The sequence below is a fragment of the Capricornis sumatraensis genome, chromosome 3 (assembly GCF_032405125.1).
Source record: "Capricornis sumatraensis isolate serow.1 chromosome 3, serow.2, whole genome shotgun sequence".
Lineage (NCBI taxonomy): Eukaryota > Metazoa > Chordata > Mammalia > Artiodactyla > Bovidae > Capricornis > Capricornis sumatraensis.
In genome coordinates this window covers 135,959,422-135,978,436 of record NC_091071.1, presented here as the reverse complement: position 1 = coordinate 135,978,436, position 19,015 = coordinate 135,959,422, and the positions used below count along the sequence as shown (strand labels likewise).

The 19,015-nt window shown below is 32.3% G+C and overlaps 1 protein-coding gene across 1 annotated transcript in view; it reads right to left on the bottom strand.

Moving 5' to 3' along the window:
• Positions 1-5,392: 5,392 nt before the first annotated feature.
• The window catches only part of NBEAL1 (neurobeachin like 1), a 131,408-nt gene continuing 117,785 nt past the window's right edge, over positions 5,393-19,015 (bottom strand). The window contains exons 44-51 of the mRNA XM_068967677.1: positions 18,480-18,589; positions 17,898-18,070; positions 16,818-16,912; positions 12,865-12,981; positions 12,325-12,486; positions 10,623-10,771; positions 8,133-8,268; positions 5,393-5,494 (exon numbers count right to left, since the gene is read on the bottom strand). Coding sequence (XP_068823778.1) covers positions 5,393-5,494; positions 8,133-8,268; positions 10,623-10,771; positions 12,325-12,486; positions 12,865-12,981; positions 16,818-16,912; positions 17,898-18,070; positions 18,480-18,589 — 1,044 coding nt within the window. The remainder of the gene's footprint in view (positions 5,495-8,132; positions 8,269-10,622; positions 10,772-12,324; positions 12,487-12,864; positions 12,982-16,817; positions 16,913-17,897; positions 18,071-18,479; positions 18,590-19,015) is intronic.

The following is a 19,015-nucleotide window of genomic DNA, read 5'->3' as shown; positions in this document are numbered from 1 at the left end:
ACCAAGAGTCCATGAGCAGTCAACTGCGAGCCCACTAGCAGTCAACTTTGAAAAATGAATGAGAATTTTTTTAAAAAAAGAATGGGTAACCTTTTCAATGACAATATTGTGGTATTATCATTATTATGGTAATATTTGCAAAATAAGTTTCCAAGGAAACATTAAATCAAAGAAAACAAATGTTGACCAACTGACTTTCTACTTGTTCTTTTCCTTTGAATTTTCAATTCATAAGATTAAAGGCATTAAGACAAAAGTAAATAAAACTTTATCTCTGCCCTTTTTTCACTAAAGCCATTAGCTTTATAGGTCCAAATCCTACAGTGTCTTTAAAAATCACCCACAAGTGACAAACGTCAGTGAGATAATCTAAGAAGGTATATCTGATGAATTACTACAATATATCAGAAAAGTACTTGGTAAGATAGCCACTTTTATACACTTTCTTATACTGATGAAAATCATAATTTCTATAATCTAAGATGGCCCTATGTGTTTAAAGCAGAAAATTAATTGTTCTCAATACAGGCTTAAATATCTTAAATGTTAATGCTCTATTTTTTCTTAATACTAGGACTTTTCATATGAAAGATTAAGGAGTACTTCCATACAGAGGCTACACCTCCTACAAAAGTCCTCAGAAGCGCTTAGGGAATTTAAGTCAATGCTTTTAATTAGGAAAACTATTGATTAGTAGCTTCAAAGCTTTCAGAGATCTAAGTCAATGTTTTAAATCTAGCATTTTGTTACTCATGATTTTATTAACACTTAAAAATATTACCTAATTCAGATATGCAAAATATTCACTGATAGTCACTAGGAACTAATACAAGCAAACACTTTTCTGGAGACAGGATATTAGTTACAATTTTCAAATATGAAAGGTCTGAAGAGAGTTTATGATAAGAATAATGCAAACTGAAAAGGAAATTTAGTTGTTACTGTGGCATGCAAAACAGATAAGAAAGCCATTCCAAGCAAATTTTAGAAACAAATGTCCTCAAGGATAATGATCACACCTACTTTCAAATAAGCCTGTGAATACCGGATCTGATTTATAAAAAATGAATGGATATAATTTCTATAGCAGAAAATATTTTGATTTAATAACCCTGAGATATAGTTTTTTTATACCAAGAATATCAAGTAAAGAGGTTCAAAATATCCAGAGTAGTGCCTAAACTTCTGTATATTTATAAAACTTCACAGAGAAGTCTACCTGTAATCTCAGTTAAGAAACAATGGCCTTGAAAAATGCTAGATTCAAATTAAATAAAGCTGTGGCCCACATTTTAATAATATTGAAATGATGACTTATCATTTCAATAATACTGAAATGATGACAACAAGGCTCTCATATGGGAAAACTCTCTAGAACAATGTTCTGGATGATCAAGTTTAAAAGCAAATCAAATGTATGCATGATAAATAAATAAAGCTTAAAGAATATTGAGAACAGTATTTGCTTAGAGTGATAAAAGTGTTTAAGACTAGTCACTTACTGGGAGAGGACAGTTTTAGTTGATCAGAGAAATGGGAGTTAGGACAAGCTATGAGTCTGCTTGATAACAACAGATTAGATTTAGGAAAAAAAAAAAAGAATGTATTTCATTTCTTAAATCAGTCAAAAACTATATCCTAAAGACAGGTTTAAGAATTTATTTATGGATGACATATTTAATGATGTATTTGAAGAGACCAACCTTCATATATATACACCCATACATGATATTACATGTTACATGATGTTATTTAATATTTATGTAATTTTATATTTAAAATAGTCCATGTACTTGCATCTTTTCATTGGAAAGGTGATAAAAACAATGCTATTCACTTTATAAAAATAAATATATAAAAGGAGCATTAGCTCTTTAAATTCAATTAAGAGATTTCCATTAGTGATTCTTTTAATAATAACAATATAAAATATACTTAAAGGCAAAGGCCATGTCATGGTGTCATCATTAAATAAAAATAGGGTATTCAAGTTAATTTCTTCTATCTACTTCTATTTAAGCTTTAAGATTTAACTTTCAGATCTAAGTTCTAATTAATTATGAGGGCAATAGTGCCCTTCAGAAGGATAAAAGTGATTTTCAGTACTAGTTCTTAAAAGATAATTGTTATATACCTTAACACAGAGAAAAAAGGAAGCCTGTTGTTCTTTGTTAATGACAAATGAATACTTGACATTTTCTCGTCTACAAAAGGATGTGAACTGAAAAAGCACTGTGACTAAAGGAAATTAATAGAAATTGATTCATAAATGACATGAGCTTCACAGGCTTATAAGACTTTAAAACAACTGGTCAGGCTCATTCATGCCCTGCTCTATTTTCCGCTTCTCTCTTCCAACTTTATCTAAGTAATGACAGAATACTGTTTGGGAAGAACTGAAAAAAATCTTACAAAGCTTCTTTTTTCGCCAAATGAGTAGCACCTGTATTATATGTTTTAATACTTGACCTCACTTTCTAAAAATAAAATCATTATCTTACTATAAATCACTCCACATCATCAGGATGCGGAGATTTCATTTGTGTCAAGAAACAAAAGCAGAAGAAAAGTTCTTCAAGACAACACATTTCATATAACAGCTAAGTTATTATATTCATCGTCTAAAATGTCCACCTGTTACTGCATTAATGATCCTATTCATGTCTCCCATTATACAATACAGAACTAATTGGTATGGATAACATCTAAATACACCAGAATCCCTCAAAGTGTATCTTTTCAGTGATTTTACCTAAAAAGCTTTAATTCAGTGGTCTAAACTGTTTAAAAGAGGAATTACTCAGCCAAAAGTGAAAGTCACTCAGTCATGTCGGACTCTTTGCGACCCCATGAACTGTACTGTCCATGGAATTCTCCAGGCCAGAATACTGGAATAAGTATCCTTTCCCTTCTCGAGGGGATCTTCCCAAACCAGGAATCAAACCCAGGTCTCCTGCATTGCAGGCAGATTCTTTACCAGCTGAGCCACCAGGGAAGCCCTATTCAGCCAAAGCTACTACTATATTTGCTTATTTAATAAACTTTAAGTTCCATTCTTCTAGACTGTTGCTAGTATTCTCAAAGACTTTTCTCAAAATTTTGAGATTTTGGTTTTCACTTTTTGGAAAATGTAAGGATGAATTATACTGCTCTGAACATCTACTATTGTTCCAGATAGAAGATCTACTGTGAAGAAAACTTCTTCATGTTTGTGCTATAAAATGAACCCTGCTTCTTTAGTTACTCCATCTCAACAGTAGCAAAGTAAAGTACCAAAAACTTAGGAATTTCCCCCTAATAATCTAAGTTAAACTTTTCTGTAACTTCCAAAGTCAATAACTTCCAAAACCAGTATTAAATAACCTTAAAAATAAAGAAGGCATCCTTATACCAAAATCCCTAAATTAAATAGGCAAAAGAAACATTTCCAAAGTTTTGATTTAGAAACATTTTTTTAAAAACTTCAACATTTAAAATACCAAAAATCAATCATTTCGATTCTCTTGACTTCAAACCTAACAAAATAGGTTTTGGAGGATAACCTACATTTTATAAGATGAAAAATGAAAATATTGATGAATATTTTATAAGAATGAAAAAACTAATAGAAGAAATTAATCTTAATATATCATAATTATCTCTATTGACTTGTTTTGAGGCATTTTTACCACACATACTGCAGTCCTCAAAAAAGGAAACCTTCACGTTTACGGATGTCCTACTTTATGCTGCATCAGTTTATGTCAGTGTGATTCACCTAAATGTAAGTTTTTTTACTGATAAAAGAGAGGATTTTAAATGACTGGAAAGAATATTCGTCTACAACTTTTTGCTAACTCTTATACAAGCCGATCAAATCTATCAAATAGTTTCCCTATTATAGAATTCTTCACTTCTCATATATTTTTTACTCTCTCATAGGATTATAAAGAAAAGGGTATTAGACAAATGTGGGCAACAGGCAACAGGAGAGGACTGCAAAGGAAAATTTTTTCTAAGATTCAATTGAGAAGACAACTGGATAAAAGGAATTCTATAGTTTCTGGAATAAAAAAAAGAAGATTATTATTTTAAAAGGTGTCATTGTAAAAAGTCTTTTTTTCCCCTCCTCTTTTTTCACAGACCCCGTTTAGAAAGCCACTCAACCACCCATTCCTAGAAAAAAAAAAAGCAGCTAACAAACAGAATTTCCTCACAATTTTAAGGGATTCATAAATTCTCTCAAAACCTTTGGAATCTCAGATTAAGGACACTCAAATAGTTGTAAAAGCTTTCTGACCTTACTCAAAACATGACCTTACAAAAGTAGAAGGTTTAACAATCTCTTTCAATTCTAAAATAAATCTATCAGTACTTTAAAATCTTGAATAGCAAAGCATAGTGTAACATCTAGGTATGTATAATAAAATTGTAACCCTAAATTATACATAACATGAAACAGAAATGTGTATTGTTTAAATTACTATATCTAAATGACTAGTTTAAGTTATGCATATCTTTTCAGTTCATCAATCATATGAAATAAGTAAAAACATAATTATTTGGGTATCATTTATAACTCCAAAAATTATTGAGGGAAAACATAGTGTTTAATAAAGAAAGAGCCAAGAAATTTTGTACTCTGCATATATAAATTGAGCTGCAAATGCTATATAGGACCCAAATGTCAAAATCATAATTAGCATTTTTCCTTAACTATACTACTAGTGAAATATATCTGTAAAATGTATCTCTAGTTTCTTCTACTCAACCTTTATTATTTAAGGATTATAATATGTTGCAATAAATTCTCATTAGTAATATGCTAAGTAGTAGTGGGATGAGCCAATGTACCAGTTTCAAAAATACAAGTATGCAACAGATGCTTTTCAAATATTACCTCTGATCAGAAGTTCCATAAATAAATCATATTTTTAAATATGGTGGTCAGGAAATAGAATGATTAACTAAAGAAAGTATTAAAAGCCATATCTCTCAACTGTCCCATTATCTCTATCTACTCTTTTATTAGAAATACAACTTTTGCTGTTTATAATAAGTGAGTTGAATCTAACTTCTTCATTTTTAGAAGTTTATTTTTTTTTAAAGATCTAATTATCCTTAGGAATAAACCACTAAATCTAATCAAATGTCTTTTCTCAAATTCATCTTAGTGTAGACTAAGAATTAGTTAATAAGATAGATTCAATGATGTTAACCAGAAAATTTTTAAGTGGATAACAGTAATACCTATGACTAAATTTATACATATGCCATACCAAATTTCGGTAAACCCTGAATGTTTTTCAGGGATAGCAGACCTGAAGCATTTGAGATAGTTGAGAGATGTGGTTAAAGTGACAAAGTGATAAATCAAATTTCAGTTATCCATGACAGAAGGTAGAAATAACAATCACTTGGAATCTTGAGTATTATATTCAGTTTCTCCAGCTGAGATCTGGCTGAGCCGTTTGCTAGATCCCCACAATTTTCGAGAAAGCTGACCTGAGCGCATCTGTTTAAAGTAATCCAGAGAAATTAAGAATAAATGTTATTAAGTATGAAAAAAATAAATGAAATTAATATATAAGATAATGATTTTGTAGAGTGCAAAAGAAACAGGAATAGGTTTAGTTAGCAGAATCATTAACATTTTAATGATTCTTAATTAATAATAATTAAAGAAAGGCTTTTCTACACTGTCTTTTAGTTGAGAAAGATCAAATGCTAATGAATAAATTTTTTAATTAAATGTGCCAGTTATATAAAAATTACAAGATTCCCTTACATTATGTATTTACAAAACTACATTTCACTTCATTAAAATAATTTCAAATTATACTTAATCTCGCTAATAAGACACATACCTTTGAGGATATTTCTCCTAATTACAGTACTATTGAAGACAATCACAATCATAAGAAGAAAGTAAAATAACATTTTCATAAAAAGAAAGTAATTTTTAAATAGTTTCATCTAAGAAATTTAAAAATTCTTTATCAATAGAATGATAAAAAGTAATTTAGAAAATAAGAACAGCATAAGCTCTTCAAAAGTGAGAATCACATTTTTCCACCATTAAATTTTTTACCACTTAGCACACTTCTTGGCACATAACAATTATTAATCAAAATTAACTGAATCAATGGGTTAATGCCCCTCTGAAAGTGTAACATTTCTCTATCTAATCATATGATTTGTTGGAATTACTTTCCCAAGAATAATCTACTTTTTAACGGTGCTTTATCTGCTACCCTTTTTTAATGGTTACTTTTCTAGGGTCCATTCATTAATGATAAAAGACAGGCCTCAAGCAAAGACATTTTGGCATGTTTGCTCTGCATTTTCATCCAGACGTATTTCCAAAACCATTATTTCTATTCATCTAGTTCCACTTGAACACCTAATTTACAAATATGGATTCTGTATGACAGCATAACACATAAAACTGATACATGATTTAAAAATACACATTAACCAACATTTTTTACTTTTAGATAAAAATAGATGTTGAAATAGAACTCTTCAGAACTATTGATATATTTAATTTCTAAATAAAATTATATAAAATTATATTTTAATTATGCAGAATTCTAAGCATTCAATTATATTATTTACCAAAGTAGATCCATAATTCAGCTAATGAGAGATGAATTTCACAAAGATGTAAAAATAGATAAAAAATATTTTTAATCAAAATCTACACACAATTCAAATTCTGTAATTGTATACTACATAAATCTTTCAATGAGGACCAAAAACTTATTTGGTAAATATTACAGAACATTGACTTATTAGGCCTATGAAATAAAGCTATGTAGTTATTTTTTTTCCAATTAATTTTTTAAAAATGTGTGTGCACAAGAGCATTTCATTTTTTAAAACTTCAGTAAAATTGTAAGCTAACAAATTACCTGAACTGGAGGACAGGCAAATTTAAAGGCATTTAAGTAAACCACAGAAAGTGAAAACAAACATACTCAAAGAGTAGTATCTGAGCAGAGTTCTCAAGTAATCATCACATTAGCAAAAGACAAGAGGGAAATCTACTTGGGAAGTATATTAATCAAGAAACTCTATTACTGAATGTAAAAATGTGTATAATATTTTAAACATAAGTGGAATACTGACATATAGACATGCTGACATTATTTGGGGAACCATTAGACCTGAAACTAAATGTTGTTGTAGTCACTTTAGTAAGACTTCTTTTATTAATATCCTGGAAGAAGGTATCTGGCAAAGAGGTTCATATGATCTATAATGGATTTATTATAACCAATGACAGTATGTTATTCAATAATGTCTTCTCTTGAAATAACCCCCACAGATGTCATATTCTAGATTTCTCAGAAAAGACCAATGATATCAATAAAAATTTATAATGCTTAAATATGAGTCTATGTAATAAAATAAATTTTCTAAAAGAATCACTAGATTACTTGGAGTACAGCCTCTAAGTTTTCTTAGGAATAGTCTTAGATTTATGATATCTGAATATTCAGTAATTAATAAGCCATTGGCAAATAAATTTACAGGAACTATAGGAAACTCACTGAGAATTAGCATGTTATATGGGGATATTTGTAGTTCCAGGTAAAAAACAGAAAGCTGCTTTTATAAGTGATATATAATTATGCTAAATATCTGTTGAAATTAAAATAGTTTGGGGAATTCCCTGGTAGTCCAGTGCCTAGGACTCAGTGCTTTCACTGCCAGGGATCAAGTGGGATCCCTGTTCAGGGAACTAAGATCCTGTAAGCCACACAGCATGGCCAAATTTACAAAAGAATAATAAAGTAAACTGTTTTGTTATTTAGTCCAATTTCATTTTTTAGAAATACTTTAATATGTATTAAAAATGCAAGTGTGTGGTTTTAAATCTACATTTGGAAAGACAGAATAAAAGAACTTTCTTACTCATCTAGAGTTATAAATGAAAACTGCTAAATATGTGATTTCAATAATATAATAATATAACTATCACTCTTGAATACTAGCTTTGTTCACTTTCATTTACTGTACTTTGAAAAATCAAATTTGTTTTTCAGTTTGTTTATCCATAATGGAGACGTCTGATTTAGCTGGAATAAAGAAGAACCAAGGGAATCCCCAAAAGTACGGGAAACTAAATCCGTGATGCTAGGTTTTACCTCAGCTGGCTTGCCAACACCCACTACAATCAATTTACCATCTTCTAATCCTACAAGAATATGGCTATATTCTTTGGTTACACAAACACAGTGGATAGGTGATCTCATGGCTAATGGGTTGATGCTGAGATTCAAACTAGAAGAGAAATAGAAAGCACATAGTTACACAGATATACAATGGATTCATAGAACTTTATAACTATAAGATAACTTAATAGTCATCTAATTATACATTCTAATTTTATAAATGTGGGAACTTAAGTTCAGAAAACCTGAGTGACACAAGAGCCAATATTTATAGCATTACTCAAAATACTTTATACACTTTTTCTCTATTTCCAACATCTGTTTGCCCTCTAACCATTTTATGTGCTCTCACGAAATGATTAACAAATGAAAGTTGGATAAACAAAAGGGTAAAAGCCCAAAAAGTATGTGCTGGTGGGGGATAAGGTCAATAAAATTGGTATATTTGCTTTGTCATAAAGGAAGCAATATATATTTTAAAATATAATGTGGTATAAAAATATAACATGCCATTTTGATAAATGCTCACAGCTTTTATGATTAGAGAATGAAGAATTTTAGATGTACACACTATGTTCTAGACTAACTTGCTAAAAGATTCCATTAATTTTTTCTAATTTGGGATTCTCCTAACAATATCCTAAAATCAGGGTTGTAATACAAAATGTTGGAAGGATATTATTGAAATGTAGACTTAATGCTCTACCACATGGGAAAGACTGACAAAAATGAGAAGGAAAACATAAAAATCAAAACTGATATTGATATAGAAATGATTTTAATATGAAGGCAGTAAGAGAACACTCTGGATCAGGAAACTATTAAGAAGAAAGGGTTTAGGGAGAGGCCAAGATACTAAGAGGCATATAAATAAGTCACAGTAAGTTTAAAAGAGAAGACAAGAAAAGAAAAGAATGTATTCGGGCATGCAAGGGAAAACAGTGCTTTGTGAATATAAGTTGTTAAACATAAAGAACACCAAACTTATAAACGCACTTACTTTACAAAGATTTTTTTCCTTCACTGGGTTAAATAACAAAAGCCTTTCACCAATTTTAAACACACATATACATAACATGAATAGATATGCTAGACTTAGCCTGAAAAAGACTTTATTTGATTACAACTGAAAAAAATATTTTAAACCCAACTTTACAAACAACTCAGTCAAAAAATAAGCAGAATATCTAAACAGACAATCTCTACAAAGAAGACAGTGATGGTCAATAAACACATGAAAAGATGCTCAACACTGCTCATCATTAGAGAAATGCAAATCAAAACTATAATGAGGTATTACCTCATACAATCAGAATGGCCACCATCAAAAAATCTATAAACAATAAATGCTGGAGAGGATGTGGAGAAAAGGGAACCCTCCTGCACTGCTGGAGGGAATGTAAAATGATACGGCCATTATGGAGAAGAGTATGGAGATTTCTTAAAAAACAAGAAATAAATTTACCATATGACCCAGAAATCCTACTAATGGGCATATACTCTGAGCAAATCACAATTCTAAAAGACATGGGTACACCAGTGTTCACTGCAACACTATTTACAATAGCCAGGACATGGAAGCAACATAAATAAATGTACATTGGCAGATTAACGGATATAGAAGATACGGTACATATACACAATGGAACATTACTCAGTCATAAAAAAGAATAAATCTGAGTCAGCAATAGTGAGGTGGATGAACCTAGAGTCTGTTATACAGAATGAAGTGAGAGAGAGAAAAACAAATATATATTAACGTGTATATATATACATGAAATCTAGAAAAATAGTACTGATGAACTATTTTCAGGGAAAGGATGGAGATGAAGACGTAGAAAATGAACTTGTGGACACAGCAGGGGAAGGAGCGGGTGGGACGAATGGAGAAAGGAGCAAAGATATACATGTATGTATGGTCCTGTGTAAAACAGCTAGTGGGAACTTGCTATACATGACAGGGAGTCCAGCAAGGCACTGTGATAACCTAGAGGGGTTGGCTGAAGGGAGGGGAGGCAGGCTCAAGAGCAAGGGGATCATATGTATAATTATGACTGATTCACGTTGTTGCACAGCAGAAACCAATACAACACTGTAAAGCAATTTTCCTTCAATTAAAAAAAAAACCCAACCCAACTTTAGTTTCTAAAAAAATTGAAGCTATAGTTGGACATATTCCCAAATCCGTGCAGGCTTGACACGTTGAAAATTGCTTTTTTTTTTTGGCTATTTAAAAAAATTGTTGTAATTGTGGTAAAATGTATACAACATATACATATATGTATACAACATATAAATTTTATTTACTAATCCAGAAATAATTTAGCTTCCCCAACTTTTTTATAGTTACCAAAAAAAGTCCATAATAAATGATAAAAAGATTAGAAATCTTAGATTACAGATTTTATTCTCTGAAAATACTACTGTCTTTTCCTAAGTGATACTTTAATACTTATTATTTACCTGTGGAGATGTCTTATGGACAGGAATCCTTGTAAGCTGCCTGTGACAATGTGCTCTCCAATTATGCATATATCTGATACTTGTTCCTTCAGGACTTGAGACCCTAGATACTTGCCATTTACAGAAAACAAATGCAATGCATTCTTATCCTGCAAAGATTAGTTAAAGAAAATTTAATGATCTCAAATTAAAACTGAGTTTCAGATTTCTTAATTAAAACTATGACTAATAACAGAATGATAACTGGGTTTAAAATTTTGGATAAAACATACGTTATACTTAAAGAGAAAATATGTAGACAATATTGTTAAGTGATTTTAATCAGATTGCTAAGTAAATAAATATTAAACAAGAACTCTTACCCCTCCAAAATAATTTTTTAAAGTTCTTGTAATTTTTAAAAAGCTTTATCACTGAAATGAAATAAACATATAAAATTCATGGTTTATTTATACCCTGCCTTGTGCAAAAAGAAAAATTTCCATCTAAGCTTATGAAGTGCCACACAATTAGAAATTATTTTTGAAATCATATAGGCCTATAGTGCCAGTTAGTGTTAGCTGTTCAGTCATGCCCAACTCTTCCCCACAGACTGTAGCCCGACAGGCTCCTCTATCCATGGGATTTCCCAAGCAAGAATACTGGAATGGGTTGCCATCTCCTTCTCCAAAGACTATAAAAACCCCTCAAACAAAAAAAAACGTGAGGCTAATATTGTGATAGGGAATGAACAAATTGCATGATGGAAGTGTTAGGTAGGTAGTACAGGGAAAAGGAGTCCAAAATGGCGGTAGCTACAAGACAAGGAAGGGAAAAGCCCACGAAAATGGAACAAAAGGTCCGAGGAGCGGAGTGAGGACCTCAGGTAAAACAAACAACACTCCTGGCTGGCCCAATTTACATAGGACAGGCCCAGGGAGAGAGAAACACATGAATAGAGGAGCCAAAGCTAGCTCTCTCTCTCTCCTGCGCACTGGGGCGCTCTTCTCCTCATGTCTTTGGATCGATGTGCCCTCACGCCTCGAAGATGGATTTTCCTGCTATCTTCTAAATAAAATAGAGCTGTAACACTGAGCTGTAACACTGAGCTGTAACACTGATCTGTCTAAGAGCTATAACATGGTCCATTCGAGACCTGAGAGCTATAACACGGTCTATCCAAGACCTGAGAGCTCTGACACGCCAAGGGGGCTTTAATGTCCGTCACTCCAAATCTTTGTTGTGACGAGACAAAGAATCGAGGAACATACACTCTTGTGACAGAAGGAAAATACCCTTTTCAAAATACTGTGCTCTTTCCTTCAGAGAAGGCAATGGCACCCCACTCCAGTACTCTTGCCTAGAAAATCCCATGGACAGAGGAGCCTGGTAGGCTGCAGTCCATGGGGTCGCAAAGAGTCGGACATGACCGAGAGACTTCACTTCCGTTTTCATGCATTGGAGAAGGAAATGGCAACCTACTCCAGTGTTCTTGCCTGGAGAATCCCAGGGACAGTGGAGCCTGGTGGGCTGCCGTCTGTGGGGTCACAGAGTCAGACACAACTGAAGCGACTTAGCAGCAGCAGCAGCAGCAACAGCAGCAGCAGCAGCAGCAGCTCTTTCCTTCTTCAAAATGCCCCACATGTACACAATGTATACAACATGGAAAGGAGAAGACAATCTCATCAGTGGTCTAGCCATACTGCATGAAACTGTTATATACCTTTAGAGTGGCACTTTCTTCAATGCTGGAGTAGATGACAACATGTCCTTCCCAAGATATAGCCAAATTGGGAATGGTCAGGAGCAGAGAACTCTCACAAGGCGGTCGTAAAGTCCGCATGTACTGACCCTTCTGAATGGTATGTATAATCACAGTGCCATCCTACACACAGAAAATATTAGAAAATAAGAACAGGAAAAGGAAAAAATGGAGCAAGAGAAAGAAATATGGGAAAGGACCTGAGAAAATGATTATTCCATCAAGGAATAATACATGTACCTTAGGAAAAATTCCAATCTTGAAATTTCAAATGGCATTTTATTTCATAAAATGGCCTTGTTTTAACTAATAAGACCAGTAAAATCCACAAATAGAATCCAGTCTCTTTAAATTTTTTCTTGCTGAATTTTTCTACTTCTGCAAAGTCCTGGACAAACTTAGCATAAAATTTTTATGCTTTTACCAATTCTCCTATATAACATAAATATTGTCTCTGAATTTGTATTAAAAAAATCAGTATTTTTAAAGGTACAGTCTTACCCTTGATCCTGACACCGCCATGTCTAGCTCAGTACTGATGGCGACACTCAACACCTCATCAGTATGTCCATACAGAATCTGAAAGGGTTTAGATGCTAGGCCCACGGGAACACCTCCCTAATATACAAGCAGAAAAGCAAAGGTCACTTTCTTGTACACTATTTTCTTTAAAAAAAAAAATTATACTGTATTTTAACTGTCTAGTCACAAACCAACACTGCAACTAGTTCTTATCACTAAACTCTATTCTCAGAAGTACTTGTTCTTGGGTTTCTCCTTGGATTCTCAAATGGTTCTCAATCTTTTCAACCTCAAAAACATATTAATAATATGAAGAGTTTCAAAGTTGATTGCTTTGGATTAATTTTAACAAGTGTATTGTTCACCCTTTACAGAATTATTCTTCCTTTACTTCGAAGAAACTTTTTCTATTACATCTGTGAATACTTTCTCTTTTTTATTTATTGGAGTCCTATTTCAGGGACATCAATTATCTTTACGCTGACTTGTCTTTGATTTCTATAACTATCATCCTTTTTCTAATTGCTTTGTTGTTTCTATTTACTTTGATTACCTTAAATCTTTCTTCCATGCTAATAATTTGATTTTTCAGTCACATTAAATTTGTTCTTTGCTTTTTCTGCTTTGGGTTTATTTATAATTATAATGGTATTGATTTTAATCTCAGTTTGATTCTTCTGCAATCTCCCTTTCATTATGCTAGTTTATAATTTCATCCTTGAGGTCCTATTTTATTCAGTTAATATTATTATTCTATTCTTCTAATAGCGCAACTTATTGCAGGCAATCTCTCTGTATGTAAAGTTATTTTTTTTTATCTGTTTGTAGCATGCTTTGTTTGGTACAGTACTTTCTATGCTACAAAATGCTTGAGTATTTGCCATGGTGTTTGACTTATGATTACCATGGATAAATGTCCAGAATTTCTACCTCCATTACACAATGTAGATGAATTCTCCCTGACACTCTATTACTTGGGTCATATCTGTCTTCCTCTAAGAGTATCAGTCTGAGTGCTTACTGTACTCCATCTAATTTTGAAAAGTCAAATAATTCCTATATTATTTAAAGAAGATGGACTCTTCCCAAATTCATTTTATAAAAGTTGCATATCCCAATGCTTAACATGCAAAGATAGAATAAAACCAGATTTCTTTCACATATAAGTAGAAAAATAAAGTACTAGCAAAGAAAATCTTGCTGTAAAATATAACAAGACAGTATGAAGTATATGGGTTTATTATAGAAATTCAAGGATGGTGCAAAACTAGGACATTTCCCAACATAATACATTACTTTTAAAAAAAGTAAAAGAAAAACTTATACATTAAAAAAGGAAGAGAAACTGGGAAAAATAGCTGAAAAGAACATGAAAGTGAAGAGGAGCTAAAAAGCCTCTTGATGAAAGTGAAAGAGGAGAGTGAAAAAGTTGGCTTAAAGCTTAACATTCAGAAAACGAAGATCATGGCATCTGGTCCCATCACTTCATGGGAAATAGATGGGGAAACAGTGGAAACAATGTCAGACTTTATTTTTTTGGGCTCCAAAATCACTGCAGACGGTGACTGCAGCCATGAAATTAAAAGACGCTTATTCCTTGGAAGAAAAGTTATGACCAACCTAGACAGCATATTCAAAAGCAGAGACATTACTTTGCCAACAAAGGTCTGTCTAGTCAAGAGTTTTTCCAGTGGTCATGTACGGATGTGAGAGTTGGACTGTGAAGAAGGCTGAGCGCCAAAGAATTGATGCTTTTGAACTGTGGTGTTGGAGAAGACTCTTGAGAGTCCCTTGGACTGCAAGGAGATCCATCCAGTCCATTCTGAAGGCGATCAGCCCTGGGATTTCTTTGGAAGGAATGATGCTAAAGCTGAAACTCCAATACTTTGGCCACCTCATGTGAAGAGTTGACTCATTGGAAAAGACTGTGATCCTGGGAGGGATTGGGGTCAGGAGGAGAAGGGGACGACAGAGGATGAGATGGCTGGATGGCATCACTGACTCGATGGACCTGAGTCTGAGTGAACTCCGGGAGATGGTGATGGACAGGGAGGCCTGGCGTGCTGTGATTCATGGGGTCGCAAAGAGTCGGACACGACTGAGCGACTGAACTGAACTGAACTGAGGACTACTAACAAAATTAGAACATGGACTGTGGATCAGATAAAGGTATTGTAAAAATGTTCAGTGTTTCAGTTTTGATAAATGCACTGTAGTTATATGTAAGAAAGTCTTTTTTTAGGTGTAAAGGAACATAAAGTCTCCAGCTTTTAAAATGTTCAGGAAAAAAATAAGATAGGGGAAAAAGAGAGAGAGAGAATGTTAAGGCAAATGGCAAAAATATACTACCTCTGTATCTTTTCGGTAAATTGAAATTTTGTTAAAACTAAACAGTTACCAAAGGGGGAAAAAAAGAGAAAGAAAGAAGGAAACTACTAAAGTATTAAAAAAAAAAAAAGCCCACAAAACCCACAACTAGTGAAACCTAACAGCGAACAGTATACTAAATGGTACAACAGTGAAGGCAAGTTCATCAAAATCAGACATGAAGACAGGATGCTCACTAGAATTTTGGTGCTTTATTGTATTCACTAACAATGTAATAGGGTAAGAACATGAAGTAATTAGTATATTGGAAAAAGTAAAGAAAATCACTATTATTTTCAGATCACATGAATGTGTATTTACCCTGTTTTCAGAAAATTCAAGAAATACTAATAATTATGAGTTAGATAAAAGGATTTGGTAAACTGATTAGGTATAAGATAACTGTACAGAAATCAATGACTTCTTTAGCAATAGTCAGTTAGAAATAAAAATGATTTTTAAAATTCCACTGAAGCAGTCATAAAAAAATGATAGTTAAAAGTAAACATAACAAAGTAGAGGATCAAAATGGGGAAAAAATTATTTAAAAATTTTACCAAAGGACATTGAAAAAAGACCTGAAACAAATTCAGAAAGACATTTCCTCATTTGCAATATGAATAATTATAAAATGGCAATCCACACTAAATTAATATAGAAATTAAATATAATTTCATTAAGACTAAAATGAAATGTTTTGAGGACAGTTAAAATATTTTGAAATTTCATATGGAAGAATAAAAACTCATAAAAGAATAGCTGAGAATCTTTAATAAAGGAAACACAGTGAGAGGGGATTTGGCTTACCAAATATTTAAACTACTAAGTCATTTTGATGTTGATACAGAATAGATATAGAAGAAAGGGAAATCTAGAAAAAGAGCCAATTCAGTGGGTAATCATTTGTGTTGGCATAAATGACCTTCTACTCATAAATAAATAAAAGCATGTATTTTTATATTCTATTTGGTTATATAATATATAAATAATGTATCTATATAACTAATACATGTAATATTAAATATTCTATATTATAAAATTTAGAAATGGATTAAAGATTGAAATGTAGAAAAATAAGAAAAGTATTACAAGAAATATTTTCGAGATTTTCATAAATTTGGAGTGAGAGAAAGCCTGTTTATTTTTCTAAGCAAGGTAGAAAATCCAGAAGCCATAAAGAGAAAGACATTTCCTTGCATCAACATTATCATGAGAGTACACAACAAGGTTGATGAAAATTCTAAATTTCTAATTTCTAGTTTTTGCACTTGAAAGGAAAATAGGAATATTATATAAACAAAGACAAGAAAAATAACCATGTTTCTAGAAGAAGTTAACAAGGAGCTATCTTTGGAAAGCAATACAAGATAAGGTCATGAATCAGGACAATAAACCTAGGAGAAAAGTGGTGATTAAGACAGAACAGAATGAGCAGTGAAAGACGGCAAAGGAGCTCAAATAATCATTCAACATCAGGGAAAAATTCACTGTCTATTAAGACATCTCAGTAATATCCCCAGGGAGAATTTCTGATCTAAACCCAGAGGATTTAAATGTGTGACTACCTGTTGGGTAATCTGCCATATCATACATGTAGTATCTCTGGAACCAGAAATCAAATGTATTCCACAGTAATCTGTAGCTAAACAAGTCACAATATCTGTAAGAAAAAAAGAATGTAAAAAAAAAAATGAAATGGCATAGTTTGACTGAAACAGAAATACAGGGGCAATTTTAGGTTATGTTCAAACTATCACTAAATCAGTTGTTCTAGCAGGAAGAAATGTAGGAATGCCATTGGAAAAGCACTGGGAAAGAGTGACACAGGAAAGGATGTCACTCAAATCCTGTAGGATAGCCTCTTTTGAGGCCACCCTTCTTCAAGGGTGACGACCAGACATAAGGCAAGATATGCCTGACAGAATCTTGGCATGAGTTTAAGCAGCTTTAAATGAATCCCCACTTATTTTGATACTCTTCTCTGTCACTCACTCTCTCATCTCCATTTACCTTCTACTACTACTGGAACTACAATCCTACTGAATATGTGTCCCTAACCAAAATAGTACATATTACACCATAAGTTCACAATATAAAATATACTTTTCCTAAACTGAAAAAACCTGAGCTAAGTGACATATTGGAAGTCACTGGTCCAGAATTAGTAGCAGACTCTATTTCCCTTTCTTAACAGCTTTACTGGGGAAAAAAAATTTACTCAATGATTTATCCTTACATTCAAAAGATTGAGATATTAGGAAGCACCAGATTAAACTATATTCAACAATTTTACTTCATTCATGCTTTACCACTAACAAAGTAACAGAACAGATGACTTCTAGTTCAACTATGAGAGATTTTTTTTTACCATTTTGTCATAAAATTCTGATTCTATCAACCAATTTTTCCAAAGACTTACCTTAGCATCTTTCCAATACTGTGAAGCTGTATTTAATTTATATGATGCTTAGTATACCCAAAATACATTAGACACTTTTAAAGAAAGAATATTCATAACACTCTATCAAAAAGTTCACTCAATTTCAAAGGTAAAATTCACGCCCTTTTATAATATAAGACGCATGTACTATTATTATGGTTAGAAATTAAAAACAAAAATTTGCGTGGGGGGAGTTAATGCTTACCCATATGTCTGATATTGTGTGAAATAAGTTTGCCTTTTGTAAGCGACATCACTTGAATGCTATTATCCCAGTGTCCAGCACTAAAAAGCAACTTCGCATCATGTGATACTATAAATAGCTTAGAAGTGATCTCCAGCCCTGGAGCAAAAGGGCCATTCATACTACGCTGAGTTCTGTAAACACAATTAAATATTAGACTCTTCTGTAAAAGATCATTTAGACTGATATCAATGATTTTTTTTAATCTCTCCCAAAAGAAATAAAAAATAAGTGTGTTCAAATGTTCAATTTGAAATATCTATTAATAAATGATACATTCAAAAAATACATTAATCTTATTGATATTATTAATTAAACAAAAATATATATAACAATATAGTCTCAAGGATTAAGTGTAAAGAAAGTGGGATTCGTGAAGGTATGAAAAAGATTTAAATCTTGACTTTCACAACCAATTTAGTAAGACTCAATTCTGTAAATAGCCTCAAAGGATAAAGACAAGATAAAGGGATGTCAGGAACAGGAAACCTGGCAGTAAGATACTAAAGGTAGCTGTTTTGTTTTAAATGTCCATTTACTTACTTAGGATTTGTCACAGTTTGATCCCTGATGAATGTAAAGTAATTAGAAATGTTTCTGTCATACGGCAGCCAGCCATGGGTTCCAATAATGTAATTCATGCTTACTGTTATCTGGGAAAGAAACACATGAGGACAAACCTTCAACGAAAAGATTAAAGAAAGCAACACAAAATAACCAAATGCCCACATAATGTTATTAGCTTTTGTCATTTAGGGAACAGTGCAGGATTATATATTTAAAACATGAGACTCATTAAAAAAGTCTTAAAATAATTCAAATGGTTAAAAAGCTCATTGTTATCGTACTACAAAAAAAGCTCTCCCAATGTATCTATCCTCCTTTAGTAAGATTATTTTCCTCAAAATTTCTCAAATACTAGCATCTATTAGTTGGCAGTCAGAAGAAATTAAGGATCAAGTCTTACCACAAAAATAAGATACCTATCATTTAGAACATAAATCGTAAGTAGAATTTGGGAAGAATTATTAAAGAGGTGTCCTTTTAGGAGTGACAGTAATAGTAAATATTTACATTAA